This window comes from Ictidomys tridecemlineatus, chromosome 9 (assembly GCF_052094955.1).
Source record: "Ictidomys tridecemlineatus isolate mIctTri1 chromosome 9, mIctTri1.hap1, whole genome shotgun sequence".
NCBI lineage: Eukaryota > Metazoa > Chordata > Mammalia > Rodentia > Sciuridae > Ictidomys > Ictidomys tridecemlineatus.
Window position 1 is genome coordinate 51,126,122 of NC_135485.1, and position 21,839 is coordinate 51,147,960.

Consider the following 21,839-nt stretch of genomic DNA (forward strand, 5'->3'; position numbering starts at 1 on the left):
GCCTGTGAAGGAATTCAGTTCTAAGCAAACTTGGCCTGAGCTCACTTCTGGTCACCACCCTCCTCCATTTCCTTTTCCGGGCTTCTTGGTTCTGCCAGCTGTGGAGACAGCAGGGCTGCTCTGCGAGTGTGTGTGTGTGTGTGTGTGTGTGTGTGTGTGTGTGCAGTTCAAACTGGTCACTACGTAACTGCTGGTGGAATCGGAGAATGCTATCACTTTTGACTGCAGTGCTGGGTTCTGTCCTTACACTTGTTTACTTTCTGGAGAGGAGGCTACATTGAAAGGTAAAATTTTCTTTTTAATCTCTTAAAGATTTGTCCAATATCTACTGAGCATTTTGCTAGTTAGAATAATTTCTGTTTTGAGCAGTTTCCTAATTTGATTGTTCTTTGCATAATTCTAATTTTTTCCCCATGGGAAACTCAGTTCTGTTGTTTATGTCATGAAGAATCTTTCAAGTTTTCAATGTTCACATATTTTTCTGGGTTCAGTGGAATGCTTCTGAATTCAGAAGCATTGCCAAGATTGGAGATCTTCTCTTGAGAAATCAAGGCACTTCAGGATAAAGAAATCCTCTTTGAGACCTCGTCTTTCTTTTCTTTCCCTGTCTTCTACACACACACACACACACACACACACACACACACACACTCACACACACACACACACACACACACATCACTCTGAAGCACATTCCAGAATACAGACTGTGTTGTTTACTACATTTATTCCAGGAGTTGAAACTGGATGTGGACCTGATAGAGTCAAATTTTGTTACTGTGGAATGAATTAAAGAATGTGTGTTTTTATTAAGAGTCATTTAGTTTTTTTTTAATTTTAGCTTTAAATTTTTTTTCATTTATTTTAATTAGTTCTACGTGACAGTAGAATGCACTTTGATATATCATACATAGATGACATGTAATTTCTCATTTTTCTGGGTGTACATGTTGCAGAATCATATTGTAGTCACATATATACACACAGTAATAATGTCTGTTTTATTTTCATACTATCTTTCCTATCCTCACATTTCTTCCCCTCCCTTCCCATCATTTCCCTCTACCCAATCTAAGGTGCTGCTATTCTTCCCTAGTGCTCCCCCATCATATTGTGAATTAGCATCTGCATATTAGAGAAAATATTTGGCCTTTGGTTTTATAGGATTGGCTTACTTTGCTTAGCATGATATTCTCCAACACTAACCATTTACTGGCAAATACCATGATTTCACTCTTCTTTAAAGCTGAGTAATTTTTCATTGCATGTATATACCACATTTTCTTTATTCATTCATCTATTGAGGGACACTTCAATAGGTTGGTTCCATAGTCTAGTTGTTGTGAATTGAGCTGCTATAAACATTGATGTGGCTGCATCACTATAGTATGCTGATTTTAAGTCCTTTGGGTATAAACCAAGGTGTGGGATAGCTGGATCAAATGGTCTATTCCCAGTTTTCTGAGGAATCTCCATACTGTTTTCCATAGTGGTTGCACTAATTTAAAGTCCCATTAGCAATGTATGAGTGTACCTTTTTCATCTCATCCTCACCAACATTTATTGTTGCCTGTATTCTTCATGATTGCCATTCTGACAGGAGTGAGATGAAATCTTAGAGTAGTTTTGATTTGCATTTCTGTAATTGCTAGAGATGTTGAACACTTTTTCATATATTTGCTGATCAATTGTATATCTTCTTCTGTGAAGTATATGTTCAGTTCCTTAGCCCATTTATTGATTGGGTTATTTGTGTTTTTTTGTTTTGTTTTATTTTAAGTTTTTTGAGTTCTTTATATGTCCTAGAGATTAATGCTTTATCAGAGGTGTATGTGGTAAAGATTTCCTCACAATCTATAGGGTCTCTCCTCATGTTATTAATTATTTGTTTTGTTAAGAAAAAACTTTTTAATTTGAATCCATCCCATTTATTAATTCTTGATTTTACTTCTTACACTTTAGGAGTCTTGTTAAGGAAGTCAGATCCCAGGCCAACATAGTGAAGATTTGGATCTATTTTTTCTTCTTTTAGGCCCAGACTCTTTGTTCTAGTGTCTAAGTCTTTGATCCACTTTGAGTTGATTTTTGAGCAGAGTGAGAGATAGAGGTTTAATTTCATTTTGCTGTATATGGATTTTCAGTTTTGCCAGCATCATTTGTTGAATGGCGCCCTCTCAAATATTAAGGGCAAAATGATTGTTTGAAAATCATGCTAAAATTCATGCTATCTTTTCTCCAGTGAATGATTTTGGTACTCCTGTCTGGTATGAGATAACTGTATTTATGTGTATTTATGTTTCTGTGTCCTCTGTTCTGTAACATTGGTCAACAAGTCTATTTTGGTGCCAATACCAAGTCATTTTTGTTACTATAGCTCTGTGGTATAGTTTAAGTTCTGGTATTGTGATGCCTTCTGCTTCACTTTTCTTGCTAAGGATTGCTTTAGCTATTCTGGGTTTCTTAAGAGTCATTTAGTTTTAATGGCAAATGACTCCATTTCTCCTAAGAGGGGCATTGTTTTTTTTTCTTTTAATCCATTCATCTTCCTTAATTTGATCTTAGACATTTTAATTTCCAGCCTATGGCTCAACTTGAACAGAAAGATTTCATATGTCATGGAGACTATAATTTGTCACCACAAAGATTGCCTGTCACTGTTCTGTGGGTTTAAAAGGTTTTTAAAAACTATATATTTTTTTAAATTTTTAGTGACAACCCTCTTCCTGCACATCTGATCAATGACACTAATCATCTTAGGTTTTCCAGCCCTCCCATCTGTGTGGCCCTCCCCCTACAATTCTGAACTCAGTATCGGCCAATGATTAGGATAAGTGATGCTAACTCAGGTCTAATCTCCTGGAGCTTCCTGATTTGGCCACACCCACTTCCCAGATGTGACTGGTATGTGTCAGAATTGGCCCCCTTACTGTGTTTTTTGTTACTCATTCCATCTTTCTCTGGCAATATTCTTTGAGCATGAACAGCCTGAACTTTTAGCCAGAGAGGAATTTCTTCATTGAAGAAAAATGCCCTTACAAGTTGTGAACACCCTATTTGAATGAGAGACTTGAGACAACTTTTAACTCTAGTTTGGGCCCATAGTCAGTGTGCAGAATGATTAAGTATACAGTAAAAATCCATTCTTGGGTTTCCACTCCTTTTCTGTGTCTTTGGGAATATACTCTAAAGCTCTGTTTCTTTACGTCATCTACAGTATGAAAGATGTATATTCAGAGTGGGTAAGAATTAGGAAAGACCAAATGGGGTGGCACAGGCCTATAATCCCAGCAGCTCTGGAGACTGAGGCAGGAAGATCATGAGTTCAAAGCCAGCCTCAGCAAAAATGAGGCACTGGGCAACTCAGTGAGATCCTGTCTCTAAATCAAATACAAAATAGGACTGGGAATATGGCTCACTGGTCTAGTCCCCTTGAGTTCAAACCCTGGTTCAAAGAAAAAAAATAGAAAAAATTGCATGTTACCAAAATCAATGCAATTTATTTTCTAGAAGCCATTGAATTCTTTGTGATAAATCATTTATACACACCCTATATCACTGAAGTCTAAGTTAAAGGTGATTTAAAGTTTCCTCTCAAATATTAAGGAGAAAATGATTATTTGAATATTATGCTAAAATTCAAAAATCTGATTCTAGATTGGTACATGAGAGTCCATATTTATAACAAACTCTCAGATGAGACCAATAGCAAATTATGATTGTACATGGACTGCAGTTTGAATAATAGTTGTTAGTTAATTTGATAAATGTAAAATAGTACTATAAAATAAAAATAAAAATTAGAAATAATGGCTAATATTACCCAAGTTTAATAGAAACTATAGCTCACAGTTCCATCGAACTCAGTATAGCTGAAGTGTATGCTTGTAAACACACACACACACACACACACACACACACACACACACAAAATGACGCCAAGAAACACCATAATTAGATTGCTCAAAACCAGTATAAGGTAAACAATCCTAGAAGTAGACAGAGAAAACACATGCATTTTCTACAGAGAAAGGGTAGGAATGAGAATAGACTTCCTTTAAGGAAAAATAAGGTACAACTAAACTGATAATTATTATGAAAGATTTGATTTGTGTAAATCCTGATCTTTTAGCCTATTTCTATGAAACATGATTTTAAAATGAAAATAAGATGTGTACTCCTATTTGTTTCCAAAGTTTCTGCTGAAGACCTTTGTTCTCTGTGGCTGAGCAATTTGCTACTGTTGCAATTTGTATGTTTATGCTTACAAAAATGCCCTTTGCCTTTAGATCTTTGTGGACTCCATGTGTTAAAGGCCAATTTTGCTTTCTGTTATATTGCACTGTGTAAAGGATGATATTTTTCACTCAGATTCTGATTTCTAATCTCTTTATTTCTCGATGATTTTACTGTCAGTAGGAAGTCTGTTAAGTATTTGTACAATCTGCTATAAAAATGACCTCCCAAAGTGATGTCCTGAGAAAAAATCTGAAGACAGTCCATGGTTACCCCATGGTCTATGCTTTTGCGCACAACTGGGAAAGGATTGAACAGTTCCGCAGCAGGCCAGATGACATTGTGATAGCCACTTACCCCAAATCAGGTGAGCTCTGCAGCTTGACTGATGCAGGTCTGACTTCAACTTTCATTTTCTGGAATCAACTTCTCTGTAAAATATCATCCTACGTGAAGTTAACATTCCTATCCCTCAGTGCCATTCTCTCTTTCCAGTGTATTAAAATGAACATTGTGGTATAGAAACGGAAACTCAGGATTACTTTTTTTTCTAATAGATTATAGTAAGATGGCAGGCTTTCGCTTTTCCTACTATAATTAGGTGCTTACTATAAAAATAATTCCTTTTTTTTTTCCTACAGGTACCACTTGGATTAGTGAAATCTTGGACATGATTCTAAATGGTGGAGATGTTGAAAAATGTAAGCGAGATGTTATTACTACTAAAGTTCCCATGCTGGAAATGGCTGTTCCTGGATTAAATATATCAGGTAAATTTGTCACCTGGTCATTGTAATTTTGTAGTATTATTTACATAGATGTGTATTATTATGTTCCTGATGGCCACTCAAAGAAATTCATAGATTTGGCAGCATGAAATGAGAGTTTGCAAGCAATAGGATTACCAAGTCATATAAAGAACTGTTGCTTACTCCATTGCATATCCAGGTATGATACAAAAGATGAAAGAGTTCAATAGTACAAAGCAGTTAAAAATTTGGTTAATAATATGAATAGCATTCCTCATGCTTCATTGACTTTTATTGTACAGAATTTGTCACAATGAAACAATCATTTCAAACTTGGGACATTCTTGTAATTTAAGAAATAGGCAAAGAAGTACCAACTCTGTTTTAAGAACAGAATTTATTAATAAAATTTGTTTTTCATTTCACAAATATTTATTGAGTACTTCTTAAGAACTTCACTGTGCTATTAGTCAGTTACAAAATGATTATTAACTTATATATTTATACCCGGGAAGCTTACAAATGTATTTTGACAATGAAATTGTGAATACATTAATAACATCTCAATATTATTAGTTTTTATAAAGTATCAGATGCTAGGAAAGAGAATAATAGGAGAGTTTCCTTTAGGTTGGATGTTAGGGGCAGTTGCTGGAATTAAAACTCAAAACTATGCACACAGTTGGAAAAAGCACATTCCAAGAAGGCAAAGCATTAGGTATAAGGGTTTATTTATTTATTTTTGAGTGGAAGGGTACCAGGGATTGAACTCAGGGACACTTAACCACTAAGCTACATCCCCAGCCCTATTTTGTATTTTATTTAGGGACAGGGTCTTACTGAGTTGTTTAATGCTTCATTTTGCTGAGGCTGGCTTTGAACTCACAATCTTTTTGCCTTATTAGCCTTCTATGCCATACACGAATATGCCATAAGCAACTTGATGTAGAAATTACCCTGGTGTAGGACACGGACTAAAAAATGACCACTGAAAGAGGGGAAATAGGCATGTAAAGCAGAGATTAAGCAAGGATAAATTATGTGAGGCTTGTGATTCTTAACTTGGTCTTCAATTTTATTCTAAACAGTGCAAAAGAAGCAAGGAAGAGATATAAAGCTGTGTTATTTTTATTATTTAAAATGTAATTATTCCACTGACTTCTGAGAGAGATGGATTTGAAGATTCCAAACAAGATACATGTTGTATCTATTGTATTGATGAACAGTATAAGAAATATAAGGGAAACGTAGTAATTAAGGGCAATTCCCATAGTTTTATTAAAATCAATCAAGTGGACTATGGAACCATTTACTACTATGGAAAATATTTGGACAGAAATACATCTGGGTATAAGACAATTAATAATCAGCTTTGAAATAGTAGGTTTGAGATGGCACTGAAAAATTTAAATAATGAATTAAAATCATAGTATTTGGAACATGTTGAAATACATGCATTAGGGCCACAGCATAACTAGCATGGAAAGTCATGCTATTGCCCAAGGAAAAATAGCAGGAAAACATGAGAAGAACAGAACTCTGTGGAAACCACCAAGATGTGGAGGCTTGGTAGGGAAACAGGAGTTGCCAAAAGACACGGAAAAGAAAGTGTCATTTACCAAGGAGGGAGGGAAAGAGCATGGAGTCCTACAGGCATGATTGAAGGGTAGCTGAAGGGAAGTTTGTCTCTTGAGTGCTTCTGGAAACCAGAGATAAGAAGATGGATGGTGGTAAACCTTCCTGTTAATGTGAAGAGCAGAATCCAAACCCTCTCCCATGGAGGATGTATCCCTCAGCAGATAGGCTGGACTAATAACTTCCATAGGCAGGCAGGGATCAACTGAAAGGGTATCATCAGTTTTTACTGTGGTTGTAAGCTAAGGGCAAACTGATAAGGCTGGAAACTGAAGGATTATGTTGAGGCAATTTCCACAATGAGGTAAGACTTCAAATCCAGATTCCTCAGAAAATCATTTGACCCATTTATCCCACTCTTCAGCATATACCCAAAGGACTTAAAATCAGCATACTATAGTAATTGGCCACATCTATGTTCACTGCAGCTCCATTTACAATAGCTAAGCTATGGAACCAAACTAGGTGCCATTCAACAGATGAATGGGTAAAGAAAATGTGGTACATTACACACAATGGAATATTGCTCAGCCAAAGGAAAGTGTGAAATGAAAAAGTGATTGATCCAAAATAATCTGAGACAAAAAGTCAAGAATCATTGGTATGAAGCAGGGTTAGGATTTGAGGATTGCTTGGTAGGGCTGCCAGAGAGGGAATAGTTGTTCAGCTAGGAGATGAGGATAGACTCTGGCTTTCAGATCTACTCTGAAGCCTGAATGGGGATTATTGTGATGTCTTTGTGTCTTCTTAGCATGCATGTTTGTGGATATAAAGGGCTCATTTAAAGATACTCATATGGCAAAATGATTGTAAGATAGAGAAGGGAAAGAAATACTACAGGGAAGCTGAGGGAGAGACCTGGAAAAATAGATATGAGAAGACTTCATAAAAATAACAGAAGCAAGTTCATTTCATGGACATTTGGGAAGAGTGAATTATGGAAAATTATAATTTCTCATTTCTCTGTGATTGGTAAAGTGACTGCAGCCACATTAGAAGTATAATAAAATCCCTAGTTGAATTTTATACTTCTCTAATTAATGTTTTCAGATAATATACAAGAAACTCAATTAAGTTGAAAATTCAGAAAAGTAACCATTGTTGTATGTGAGATATTTTTGCTAACAAGATCTATTTTTTAATATAAAATTAAAATTTAACTGGACATTTTGCTTCTGCCAATCCTATTTTTATTGACATAAGAAGGTTCTTCTTAATGCTAATCATATGCTGTCCACTCTGCTCTACTGGACATCCCTGGGTGAAGAATATGAGTTACTTCCCTGTTCTGCTGGAACATTCATTGTATTGAGTGTGTTTGTGGGTGAGGATGGGTAGGAGGTATGGCAAAAGTAACTAAAAAAGTAAACAAACTTAAATATGTATCATATAGAACATGTGAAGAGAATGTCATAATGGCAACTAAGAGACTTTTAACATATATAAGAAATTATTGCAGCCTGGTGCAGTGTCACATACCTATAATCTCAGTGGCACAAGAGGCTGAGGCAGGAGGATCAAGAGTTCAAAGGCAGGCTCAGCAAAAGCAAGGCACCTAAGCAATTCAGTGAGACCCTGTCTCTAAATAAAATACAAAATTAGGTAGACCTTTCTATGTAGAAGGTGAAAATATTATATAGGATTAGAAGTTAATTTAAATGTTATATTGGATATAAATAATATTGTGAAAAACAAAGGAAGGATGCATAATACCTTAAAATTTATTGGAATAAAGAGCTGCGAGAGAGGATAAAACTTCAAATTACTAAAGTGGGCATTTCTATCCCCCGATTTGGAGAAAGGGGAAATGAAGCATGGAGACTCAAATATTTTTGAAATATCTCAAAATGAATAAGTAATAGTATTTCAACTCAGGAAGGATAGTCTCAAATTGAACACTCAACTATTACACAACACTCCCCCTTGGAATACAGAGAAATGAATTGGTACAGCATTTAACTACATGATATGCTGCTCAAAACATCTTGAAATATTGGTTGGGAAGATGAGAAAATACAGGCTCCTTGGAGACTCTAATATTTCTAAATGCCAAACTAAAATTCCCCAGGTATAGAACACTTAGAGAAGAATCCATCACCTCGTCTCGTGAAGACACATCTACCAACTGACCTTCTTCCTAAGTCTTTCTGGGAGAACAACTGCAAGGTAGATGCTATACTGGAAGCTGATTTTAAAATGTGACCCTGTCTCTTTACCATGCACATAGTAAGAAAATGGCCACATGTTTAATTGATTTGTGACCATGACCACTGAGCTATATGAGGAATTGTTTCGATTTTTAAAAATTAGTGTAAGCTTCCATGTTTAAGTTATCTAAACTTTAGTAGCAACAGAATCCTCACCTAAGGACAGTGTTACTACTTTCATTCCTCTGGATAATGTGGCCTTCTACAAAAACTTAACATAAGAGTGCTGGTTCTTAATTTGTATGGTAAAATTCTTCAGTGAACATTTATTTGTACCTTCATGTTTGCTTTGCAGTAAGTTTTAAATTCCAAGTTAAATTCTTCAATAACTATAATGCTGTTCAGGTTATCTATTTTATCTTACCTGCTAGTTTGCTAGTTTGTTATCTGTGAGAAATTTTCCAAGTTGTTGAACTTATTAATGAAAAATTATTCATATAATATATACCTACATTATTCTTATAGTGATTTTAGGATTTGTTATACTACTCATTGTTTTGTTCTTTATCTTAGTTGTTTGGATCTTCTTTCTTTTATCTTTGTTGTTCTTGCTAGAGGGTTATCAATTTTATTTTTAAAAATAGATTTTTGTTTCCATTATATTTCTACATTTATTTTCATGAATTTGTTCTTTTATCTTTATTATTGCTCTCCTGCTTGTTTGTATTTAATTACCCTCCCTTTTCTAATTTATTCACATAAACATGTGGATTATTAATTTGATGCCTTTCTTCTGGAGTTAGAATTTAGTGTAATAATTTCCTCTCAGAATTGCTTTGGTTACATCTCACAAATTTTGATATGTTGTACTTTGATTTTCATTCAGTACTATGAATGTTTTTATTCCATTTTTTAACTGTAGGATTATTTGAAAGTGTGTTCTTTAATTTGCAAGTGTTTAAAAATTTTCATGTTGCAATTTGGTTATTGCTTTCTAGTTTGATTCCATCAAAGACCATACATTATATAATTTTTAGTTTTTAAAATATCTTATATTTTATCTCTATTTTTGTGAATGTTCCATGGACATTTGAGAAGAATGCGCATTTTTCTTTTTTGGTTGAAACATTCTATAAATTTTGGTTAGACCCCATCGCTTGATAATATTATTCAATTCTTTGTCTTTGCTTGTTTTCTACTGGTTGGTGGTTTGGTCAGTTGGTGAGGGTAGAGTATAAATGCCCCCAACTATAAATTTTGACTTGTCTATTGCTGATTTCAGCTTTACTAGGTTTTGCTCTGTGTGTTCTGAAGTTATATTTTTTTTGTGTTTGTGCATTAGGATTGCATGATCTCCCCAGTAGGTTCATCCTTTTGTCATTATGCAATGTCCTTTCTTGTCCCTAGTAATTTTTTCTACTGAATTATACCTTGTCTAATACTCACACAGACACTCCTAGTTTTTCTTTCTGCCAAATTGTCTTTAAATTCATATACTTATACCATTTACCTTGAAAAAAAATTGACATTTTAAAACTGAAATCTGTCATGTTTTTTCTTTTTTTGTTGTTGTCATATCTTTGTTTCTGCATTTTTCCATTCTTACTTTACCAGAATGTTTTTTAAGAGGGTCATTTTCACTTACTTTTAATGTTTTTGAGTTTTTTGTTCTTTTTTTGTTTTGTTTTTACATATGGTTTTCTCAGCGACTGCTCTAGATGTTACTATAAACATATAAACATACATAACTTATCATAGACTATTGTTGTGAACATTTTCTAACTTCAATTTTATTTCCTATACCCTCTCCGTGTGTTAAACATAATGGTCTGAACTGTTTTCCTGGACATGAATAAATTGCCTCAACAGATGTTCTTTTAGCCTTTGCTTCAATTATAAAATATGAAGAAAAAACTTGCCAAGTCAAAGACATTCTGTTTACTTCTCTTTAACCCATTTTCTTGCTCTTTTTTTCTTTCTGAAGATTCCATTCTTCTGTGGTTATTTCCTTTCTCTTCAGAGCTTGGATTAGCCCTTCCTTAAGATAGGTCTGTAAGTAAGAGTTTTTTTTTTTTTTCCATACCCCTTATCTGATAATGTCTTATTTCCCTTCCTGCTGGAAGTAGAGTTTTACCTGCATACAGATATGCAGTTGACAATATTTTGATTTCTGTACTTGAAAAGTATCTTGCCACTTCTTTTTGGCCTTCATGATTTTGAATGAGAAATTCATTGCCATTCACATTAATGATCCTTAAAAGGCAATGTGGTATCTCTCTGGCTGGTTTTAAGGTTTTTATTTGCCCTTATATATAGAAGTTTATTAACAAAGTTGTCTTGGTCTGACTTTATTTGGTTTCTCCTTTTTGGAGTTAATTTGGCTTCTTGGATCTATAGATTTATTTGTTTCAATATATATGGGTGTTAGCTGTGACATTTTGTTACTGTGACCAAAATACCTGAATAGAGCTACTTAGAGGTAGAAGAGATATTTTGGGCTCATGGGTTTCAAAGGATGTTCCATGGTGGACTGACTCCATTGCTTTAGGCCCAAAGTGAGGTAGTACATCATAGAGGAAGGGTGTGGTGGAAGAACACTGCTCTATTCATGGTGACCAAGAAACAGAGAAAGAGAGAGGAAGGAACCACAGGGAAGTTGAACCCTTCCAGTGCATGCCCCCAGTGACCCATCTCTTCTAGCCATGCCCCACCTGCCTACAGTTACCACCTAGTTAGTCCATTCAAAGTAGGATGAACTGATTAATTTCAGCTCTCACAATCCAATCATTTTACCTCTGGATTTCTTTGTATTAACACAGAAGCTTTTGGGGGACACCTCATGTACAAGCCATAACAATTTGTGAGGTTTTAGTCATTAATTCTCCAAAATATTTTTTCAGTTTTTTTTCTTTCTCCTATTATTCTGGAGTTCTGAATATATGACTGAGAGATCTTTCATTATGGTTTCACAGATCCCTAAGATTCTGTTCATTTCTCTTCAGTCTTTTTTCTCTGTGTTGTTTACATCAAGTTACATCTATTGATGTATCTTCAGGTTTGCTAATTGTATCCTCTATTATGGCTACTGTATTATTAAGTCCACCCAGTAAGCTGTTTTTATTTCAGTTATGGTAGATTTTAGGTCTATTATTTCCATGTATATAAAACTTTTCATGTATAACACATCTTTCCTATCTATATTTTCATTTGTTTAAAGAAAAAATTTAATTGAGTGCCATAACATCTTTATATGAAGTTGATTTAGAATCTTGTTTAGATAACTCAGAATTCAATTCATCTCAGTATTGGTGTCCTTTGTCTTTCTACATTTAAATTGAATTTTCCTAGTATTTAGAAAAACAGATTATTTCTATTTATATCCTGGATATTTTGACTATGTTTTTAGGATTAGTTTTAGTAGTTATTCACCCTGTTGAGGTTTACCATATAGATTTTTACTGTATTTTGGGGACTTTGTTCCTATAGGAGTTTTTTTTTTTCCCTAAGTCTGTGCAATGTTTTTCTTGTTGTGTTGATATTCTGGGGTTGTTGGTGATCTTTCTTTGTCCCTGCTCATGCCTTATGCAGAGGCATATGATACCTCCTAGGACCACTGGCTAGTACTGACTGAACGACTAAAGGAGAACAGAGCCTTGATGTCTGGGTCTCCTTGTGCCACCTGGTGGAGGGCATGCAGAAACAGAGCTTTGCTGCTGTGGTATATGGAACTACCCATGGGGGCCTCAACTGTGGATCAGAAGCTGGGAAAGTCCGGGGTATCAGGTCATGTAGATGGGCCCAAGTATAGAACAGAGTTTGGGATTTTCCACTATGTCTTTTTGGGCTTCTTATTTTATGATCTTTTGTCTAGAAATTAGGTTTTGTTTTATTTGGTTTATGCTTGCTAAAGGTTCCAGGTCACAAAGCTCCTTGTTGTCCAGTTCAAGAGCATACAGGAGGTAAAAAGAAAATCCAGAGGGAGCTTACTATATTAGTTTCCTCAGGTTATTCAGTTCCAGAGTTCCTATATCACTGTGTTAAGTTTTTAGGGCTTTAGTGATCCTTAGAGGAGAAAAGCAGGGGCAAGTGGATCTGTGTCTTCCAGTTTTTGAACTGAATGCCCCTAAAAACTCATTTTCATGCCTGTCCTTGCTTTTTGCTTCCTCCTTAACCTTTATCTTTTTCAACCTGTTGTATGCTTCAGATGCTTAAGCGGTAGAAATAAGGTCACTAAAGACAATTTTCTTACTTTCAATTTGCTTGTTATTCTCTGTTCTTCCTGAAGATGTCGCTGTTTATTCATGGATCCCAGAGTCAAAGGAGCCAGAAACTGACAAGGCTTTTTCCAAAGCACTCAGAACTTTCTGCTTCTTATCTCAGAAAAAACATTGCTCTACCAGAAAAATCACTTAAATTAATTCTATATTTGAAGTGTTGATGAAGAAGCATTATGGTTCACAGTTTCTAGGAGGAAAAAGCACTCTGCCATTTTAATTATCTATGAGTGTTTTTTTGTTTGTTTTCTTTTGTGAATAACTTTCATTTTATTTTCTTTTTCCTCTCTCCTGCAGATGATTTATGTTGCTCGAAATGCCAAGGATGTTGCAGTATCATTTTACCATTTTGACTTAATGAATAATTTACACCCTCTTCCTGGAACATGGGAAGAATACTTGGAGAAATTCATGACTGGAAATGGTTAAGTGATCTTTAGCTTAAAATTCACACATATATATGTGTATGAATTTATATATTTATATATATATATATATATGTTTAATTTTAAACAGTACTGTTAGCCAGTACTGTTATGGATTTTCATTTCAAAACTTATTTTTTTAAATAAATATTTCAAACTCAGCACAAATACATTCAAATTCCATTTTAGAAAATTAGTCAACTGGCCTGATATCAATCACTAGCATAATGAAAGTATTTTATATTCCTTTCTCAGTTGCTAGAAATCTGTTCTCAGTCTGTGCTCACAGTAGACATTGCTTAACTTGCTCAAATCATTAGTTAGCTCTGTTACACCTGCATTTGTAATAGATACTTGATAGAAAACATTTGTATGAGAATAGTTTCCTTCCATGTGAGACTGAATATAATTTATTGGCAGTCATTGTATTTTTATCTGAAATGTTTCCTTTGTATTTCATATTTAAAGAAAATTATTTGCTTGCACATCTATAAATGGCTAATTTTACCTCTTAAAATTGATCTTATATTCTCAATTCCCATGATTACTAAATTCCACAAAAAGTCTTTACAATTTAACTCACTGTTCAGAAAAAAAAATGATTTGATGAATGTTATGGAAATGGACTTTTTCTCTGGTTTTAGTGGCCTATGGTTCTTGGTTTAATCACGTTAAGAACTGGTGGAAGAAAAAGGAAGAACATCCGATACTTTTCTTGTACTATGAAGATATGAAAGAGGTAAAAGTGGCGGATATAATGGATAATATCTTTGCTCTGTCCTAGGGCAAAACGATTAATCTTTATTTTTGAAACTGTCTCAAGTCCAAAATAATATCACTGCTTTCCTATCCTCCATGTCTGCTTATCTGAATCTTGATAGAGTCATTAACAATTTTCTAATTGAGAAATCAATGATGTATATTCATTTTTCTCATTCCTTAACCACTGTGTTTCTTTGAGCATCCTTTCCTTTTGAAATTGTCTCCTAAATTTCCCCAGATTTCATACTCATGATCATCCTCTGTATACTGTCTATTGACTCAGTTGTTTTTCTTTTTGAAATGTTTCGATCACGTCCAGGCTCACTTTTCCCATGAATATTTATGTCACTGTCCAACACAGGAATAGGCAATGCATTTCGGTAAATTGTAACTCATCTTTCTCAACTTCAGTTTGAGTTCCCCCAAATCTTCTAGATCTATCCATGGAGATTTTTTTGCTTTTAATGAAGTTACAAAGGTGAGTTTTCATCATTAGCAACTGAGAATGACCCACTTTTCATATTTAGTTCATTTTATTCTTAATAGTTAATGAGTAATTTAGTTCTTGATATCTTTGCACCTTATAATCTTGTCTGTTTTTTATACTTTTTTGAGGTGCTTAGATTGAGCCCATGCCTCAAGCATGCAAGGCAAACACACTACCACTGATCCCTGGAGTCTTCTATTTAAAAAATATATATATTTTATGCCCAAACATGTTCTGTTAGTTTTCAAGGCAAATTTCAAATCTTCAATAATTTTAATTACTTTAAAAAATTATGGAGAATGAACCCAACTAATTATAAATTTCCTTCAACATTTGGGGTCAACCCATAAGAAAATTATAAATTTGTGTTTTTTTACATTATGATAGTTATTTATACTCCCATCATTTCCTTGGATGTATGTTTTCCCCACTGATAGAATCCAAAGGAGGAAATCAAGAAGATTACTGGATTTCTAGAGAAGAACCTGAATGATGAGGTCTTGGATAAGATCATCCATCACACCTCATTTGAAGCAATGAAGGACAATCCTCTGGTGAATTACACACACCTGCCCACTGCAGTAATGGATCACAGCAAATCTCCTTTCATGCGCAAAGGTAAACACTTTGCTCATTTTAACCTCCTGTTTTACTTTATTCTGGAGGATTAGGTCTGTGATCTGTCCTGCATTATTTAACTTGTTTAGGGTTTGGTTATTCACCTGTAAAAAATAGGACTCTAATAATACCTAGCACCAAAAGGTGCTCAATTTGCATCAACATTATTAAATGAAGTAATGTGTATAAAGCTGTTTGTAGAATACAATGAATGTCTGAGGAGTATTTCCCCTGTTACTTACTGTTCTGCTACATAGAAGTGGTTTTGGAGAATTGTGGTGAAAATACAATGTCTTCATTCTTCTTTAATTCTTTGTCTAACTTGGCATAGGCCCCTTTCTCCTCCTCAGTATTATATAAATTTTACTCAGTACCATACTCTGTTCTTTACAGCCTCCACATCATTTAGAAAATAGTGGTCATTTATTTCACTAAGAAGCTTCACCAAAAGGAAGGACTTTTTTTTTTTTTTTTTTTTTTTTTTAAATCCTATGGGAAATTGCTGCTTCTTACAGATACTATCTGAATTACAGGAAGCAGAAACAAAGTCCAGATTTAACATAGGAGAATATAAAATTTGGTGTTAAAATACAATTTTACCATATTTATGAAAATTGTGGGCTGGGTGCATGTTTGTAATCCTAGCAGCTTGGGCGGCCTCAGGAGGATCACGAGTTCAAAGCCTGCTTCAACAAACGTGAGGCCCTAAGCAACTCAGTGAGACCCTGTCTCTAAATAAATTATAAAAAGAAAAAAGAAAATTGTGTGTATTGTGACTTATAATAGGAAACATGTAAAATGTGTTACTATTAATAAAAACACACTTAACAAATTATCTCAAATCTGAGAATTTATCCATCTAATAATTATATCACCATATAATTTCAATATTCTTTCTTGTGTGAGTGGGTGGAGAAGAATTTCAGTTAAAGTTCTTGGAAGCAAGCATAACTGTATAAATGTGTTCTGCACATGAACACATGAATGAAAACCATCAATTTGAAATGAGTTATACAATGAAGTCTTTTCTAAAGAGGTTTTGATAACATTAAAACATAAAATATACTTAACGTTTTCAAATTAAGCTTTTTCCCTGCAAAATACTGCATATGACATCTTAAAAATTACCTCTAGTAAAAGAGAGAAAGGCAGACTTTTCTTTATAAACATTACATTATAATTGGAGCAAAAAATAAATATATGTATAAAATATATAATATAAAATATAATATATAAAAGATATATAATGTATTTTTTTCACTCCCTAGAAGAAAATTTAAAAACTCTTTTTTAAGCAAATTCTCAGTGATAGATCACTGAATGTAATTTCCAAGATATTTTTGTTACTTCCAATCAGATAAAAATTGATGCCATCCTATGACATCTACTAAGATGTACATGTAGAGGAAACAACCTTTCATCTGGATTATTTAACTTCTCCAGTTCAACAGGAAGAGTACTTGCTTTTCTAATAATGAGATCAGTTTTTGTATTTCCTCTGGTGGTGATAAAGAAAAAAACATTTGTGGTAGATAGATCTAGTATATATCCAGGCTATGCATTTGTCAAAATCTGTGATACTGAATACATTAATTCACCTGCCAAAGTTCTGTCTACATTATTGACAAAATGGGAAAACTATGAACATTTATCTAATAAGTTTTTGTGGGAGTATTGTAGCAAATCAAATGCAAGCATTTAGGGTGTTTTATAAACATAATACATGAAGAAGTAATAAATAATATGGGTCTAAATAGTTCAAGATTCATCTGTTCAGTCCTTCACTCATTCTTGTATTTACTCAGTAATTCACATATACGATATGCTCTTTCTGCATACCTACATGCAACACATACTTGGGACATTCAAGAATAAGTGACAAATACATTTTCTTCAAAAAGCTAACAATGGAATCTAAGAATCATACAAATGAAAGCTGGAAAGGGATCAATGTGAAGTAGGTCACAGGAACCTTGCACAGCCAGATTGGAAAAATGTCTTCATGGGAAAAATTAATGTCCTCATTTAGTGGCACAATAGTCAGCATAAAGGAGGGGACAGATGGTGTCCAATGTCTATTCCTATGTCCCAACTAACAGCAACAACAACAACAAAATCTGGCCTTTGGCCAGCATTTACTTTATTTAAAAAATTGTTACAAAGTGTTTATGTATATTATATAATTGATGCACATTTCAGAAGATCACCAGAATGCTTCACATATAACTTTTTATTTCTTTTTTTTATTTCTTTTTTTCCTTTTTTAATTGTTGGTTGATCAAAACATTACATAGTTCTTGATATATCATATTTCACACTTTGATTCAAGTGGGTTATGAACTCCCATTTTTACCCCATATACAGATTGCAGAATCACATCAGTTACACTTCCATTGATTTACATATTGCCATACTCGTGTCTGTTGTATTCTGCTGCCTTTCCTAAACTTTTTATTTCTTAAATTTGTGTTCTTCTGTGTTTTTAATGACATCCTTGCTGATACACTACCCCATATATGTTTGTGTAACTCTTCATGTACATTACAAAGAGCTGTTACCATTTGGTAAACATAAAATAAATTATATTAAGCAGAACGGCAACCTTGTTTAGGAGTGTATTTTTCATTGAGAATACCTGCAAGTTTTATTAAGGTATCATGAATTAACATAGTTCATAATTCAATATTTCATAAAATGAAAAATGCATTTTCCTCCTAGAATTTTAGCAGCACATTAACAGTTTATTCATTTTAAAAATGAATTTTTATAATCACCAAGTATTAGAGCTTAAATGTACATTTATGTCCTCTGAATTTTATTGTAAAAAAGATATTCAGGGGATGTTCTATGTGTGATTTTTATAGTGCTATTCTTACCCAACTTGAAAATCAAGTGCAAACCTGGTGAATTTTGGGGGAAAACAAGTGTCTTCCAGGTATCATTATATTTTTATTTATGAATGCTAGAAAACTATACATCCACATTCTGTTTCATGGTTCTTTGGGCTAATGATTGTTCTTTGTACATTTTTGCAAAGTAACTCAGGAAATATAATAAGTCCTGAGTTTTGACCCAGAGGATTCAGTGATAATCCCATGACCCAGAACAGTCAGAAAAAAAAAATAAAAGAATCTCAGGAAAAAAATTGCGCATCCATGAATTTATATACAAAAATTAATCCTTCTAACTTTTAAAAACTTAGATTGTGTGTTTAGTTATAAGCCACATTTACAAATGAGAGGAAATTTCCAACTTTTTTAGTAAATGACACTTTAAAGTTTTCATACACAAGCAAGACTTTCCTTATGGCTTCTAATTGTTCTTTTGGTGTATGTTAGGTTTTCCTTCATAATGGATATATTTTAATTTTTCTTGTTTTTTTTAATTTTTAGGGATTACTGGTGACTGGAAAAATTACTTCACAGTGGCCCAAAATGAGAAATTTGATGCCCTTTATAAAAAAGAAATGTCTGGAACTACACTTCGATTTTGCATAGAGATTTAAAGTGCTGAACTGTAAATTGAAGAAAGAAGAGATGACTCACAGTTTTTAGAAATAGAGCAGCTATGACTTGGCTGAACAATCAAATGATTATAGGAAGTAAAGACCTTGATTTTAAAACTTTGGATTTTTCAGCATCATTAACGGGGCTTCAGTTTGTTCCACTGTCTCTGAGATTCCTAAATCCCTAAAGCCAAGCCCATCATTCCCTTTTTTTGTAGGCCAATGCTTCCTTTTCCTAGATCAAACCAGATAAGACAGTATTTACCCTCTTCAGTCTCTTATATCTTATGACTTAATTAAGTTCATTTCCCTCTTACTGTGGTCTAAGAAATGCTGTTTTTTCAAACTAACACTGTATTTTCTACCTCTGCTGGTTTCCTTTGCTGAATTATTTACCCAGGACACTGTGTTCCACTATTTACTGGGTGTCAAGCTATTCTTGAAGTCATACCTCATCTTTCTCTATTTCTATAACACACAGTTCATATTCCAGATCTAGTGAAAATATTTTTTTTCTATACCTTATTTCATGTCCAGGTCTCAAAAGGGCAAAGACTTACCTTATTCTCTCTAAGGTCTTCCCTGGGGACTTGAGCTTGTCTCTGAGAGCCTCTGTGAGGGCCAGGCCTGCTTCCTGTGGAGAGTCCTCTTCTCTTAGCAGACCCTTTTCAATTTCTACAAATCACACATGGCCATGCTCTGGTCACTTTCATCTTCTCCAAATAGATTTGGATTCCCTAATAGAACCCAAGATAGGGTTATAAATGCTGCTGAAAAATTTCCAGTCTGCTGTCCAAAGAAGATTAGTCTGAGTCTCACTCTGCCCTCCTGACCCAGTATCCCTCCTACCTACTATCCCACACTATGGCTACGTGCTTCAACTCTTTGATAGATGTTTCCTGGGAACATTTATATTTCAACTCTGGTTCTTCCATGCATGTAGCTATGCCTCTATTCATGTGCAGCAAGAACTTTTACCTGAAGTTCATATCAGCATGTGCCAAATTATATCCAAAGCCACCGTTCCCAAACTGAAGCTCCTTAGAGTGCTCTGGGCTGGTCCCTTTCATGTTCAGGAGTTGGAACTTCAAATGCATTTCAGATCCCCTGAGGCATAATACAGATATCAGTGGGTCATAGTTTTGCAAATATATCCTCTCAGTCTGGAATATTTGGAAACACTCCTTCAGCCTGTAACTACACTCCTTTTTAATCCCAGCAGAAGAGTGATATAGAATCAAATCTATATTTCAAATCTATAAGTTATTGCCTCTACTTCTGGAAATATTTGCTTCTATACATTTACAGTGTATGCTATAAATTAAATCAGGGTATAAAACTTGTGTTCATGTGCTTTATAAACATATTTTGAGAGAGTTAATCCTGTGATTTTAGGGATATTTTGAACTAATTCCAGCTAATACTGGTGTTAAGAAGGAAGTAAAATAAGCCAATCATGTCTACTTGCTTTGTTATCTTTGCTAACACTAAGATTATGTGGCCTAACACATATGGGCTTCTGCAACTATTGTCTGTTATTGAGAAAAAATCTCTGATCTAGACTTTAATCTTTCCAATAGATTGGCTGCACTAGTTGTCTTCACTAGCAGGATGTAATAATTTCCCCATTCCCTAGTTTTTCTTTTTAGGAAGAAGTTTCTAACTGGACTTGGTTCAGCAATAACAAAATACTGTAAGATTATCTATTCTCCAGGTATTTTTCTATGCACTAAATGTAGAGTGGAAAACAAAATCTAGATTTTCCTTTCCTTTTCTATGGGTTATTTCCTCCTATTTATTCCTTAATCTATGATTCAAACATCCATTCTGATTCCTTCACTTTAAAGCTCACTCTTAATGCCACGAATTCCTAGTAGAATTCAGTTTTGGAACTGCTCTATATGTTTTGAAACCATAAAAAAACTGCCATCAAATTAATTTTTCATAAATAAATTTTATCTCTATTTCTCTTTTAATTGCCAAATAAAACACAGTTACATTAACTTCAACCTCATGTTGTTGTTGTTGTTGTGTTTTTGTTTGTTTGTTTGTTGATTGGTTGGTTGGTTTTTTTTAACCTAACTGATGTACCATGAAGTAAGGACAGTGGTAACAAACATCTGTCAATGATGTGAATATTCCCTTATCTGCCACAAGTCTCATTATTCAATTAAGAAGTTAATAAACTTTTTAATAAACATCACAGCACAGAAATCTATTCCCTTTCACTGTACCCTGCTCTAACTTGTCTTACCCACACCATTTACTCCTTTCCACCCTGGCCTTATTTTTCATTTGGTACAGTTACACCCTTTGAGGATTTTGAGGTTTGAGTACTATGCCCCATTTCACCATCAATCGACACAACACTCTCCTCCATATTTCACTGTGCCTTTCATATACAGACAAGAAGGTAGTACAACCTATTTCAAATACTTGATGTTAAAGAGATGTGAAAGCCAATTATTTTGCTAGAGTTTTTCAGAAAACTCACCAAGGCAAGAAGGAAAAATAGGCCTAGAATTCACTAGTTTTTAATAAGCTATCTGCACAAATGTCTCATTATTATTTGTGATGCTTGGACTTGTTATATATAAATAAAATTTCTATGTTATTAAAATGTTACCTTAAGCAGCAATCTTTTTTAAGCTGCCACTTATCTAATACAACATTAATTATTGTTATTTGCCATACGAAATTCATTGATGACTATTTGGTGGCTCTTGTGCCATTGACTTTTGTAACTTTTTGTGATATCTAATGCTTGATTTAGAGGTTAATTTAATTTTCTACCTTCAAAATATAAGTAGTCAAATGTCTTAGTAGAAAGTAAAGCATCAAAATTCATAGCTTCTATCTCACTAGTTAATAAATTGGCATATTGGTTTTTGTGCCTGGAAACGGGGACTAAATCAGAAAAGGAAGCAATAGAGAACAGAAGATAAGAGCACAGACTAGAGTAAAAGTCTTTTTGGCATCTGGTCTGTGCCACTTTCTAACCATG

At 34.1% G+C, this 21,839-nt stretch overlaps 1 protein-coding gene across 4 annotated transcripts; it reads left to right on the forward strand.

Moving 5' to 3' along the window:
* Positions 1-79: 79 nt before the first annotated feature.
* On the forward strand, positions 80-20,849 carry LOC101963060 (sulfotransferase 1B1). 4 transcript variants are annotated; one of them, XM_078021356.1, is made up of 9 exons: positions 81-284; positions 2,758-2,901; positions 4,414-4,600; positions 4,875-5,003; positions 8,686-8,783; positions 13,336-13,462; positions 14,108-14,202; positions 15,150-15,330; positions 18,723-20,849. In XM_078021356.1, exons 3-9 carry the CDS (start codon positions 4,453-4,455, stop codon positions 18,833-18,835), a joined length of 891 nt encoding a protein of 296 aa, XP_077877482.1. In that variant the 5' UTR covers positions 81-284; positions 2,758-2,901; positions 4,414-4,452; the 3' UTR covers positions 18,836-20,849. The 4 variants fall into 4 exon arrangements, with proteins under 4 accessions (XP_077877483.1, XP_077877482.1, XP_005331762.1 ...); XM_005331705.5 differs by lacking the exon at positions 2,758-2,901; XM_013361328.4 differs by lacking the exon at positions 2,758-2,901 and having other exon boundaries at positions 4,417-4,600.
* Positions 20,850-21,839: the final 990 nt, after the last annotated feature.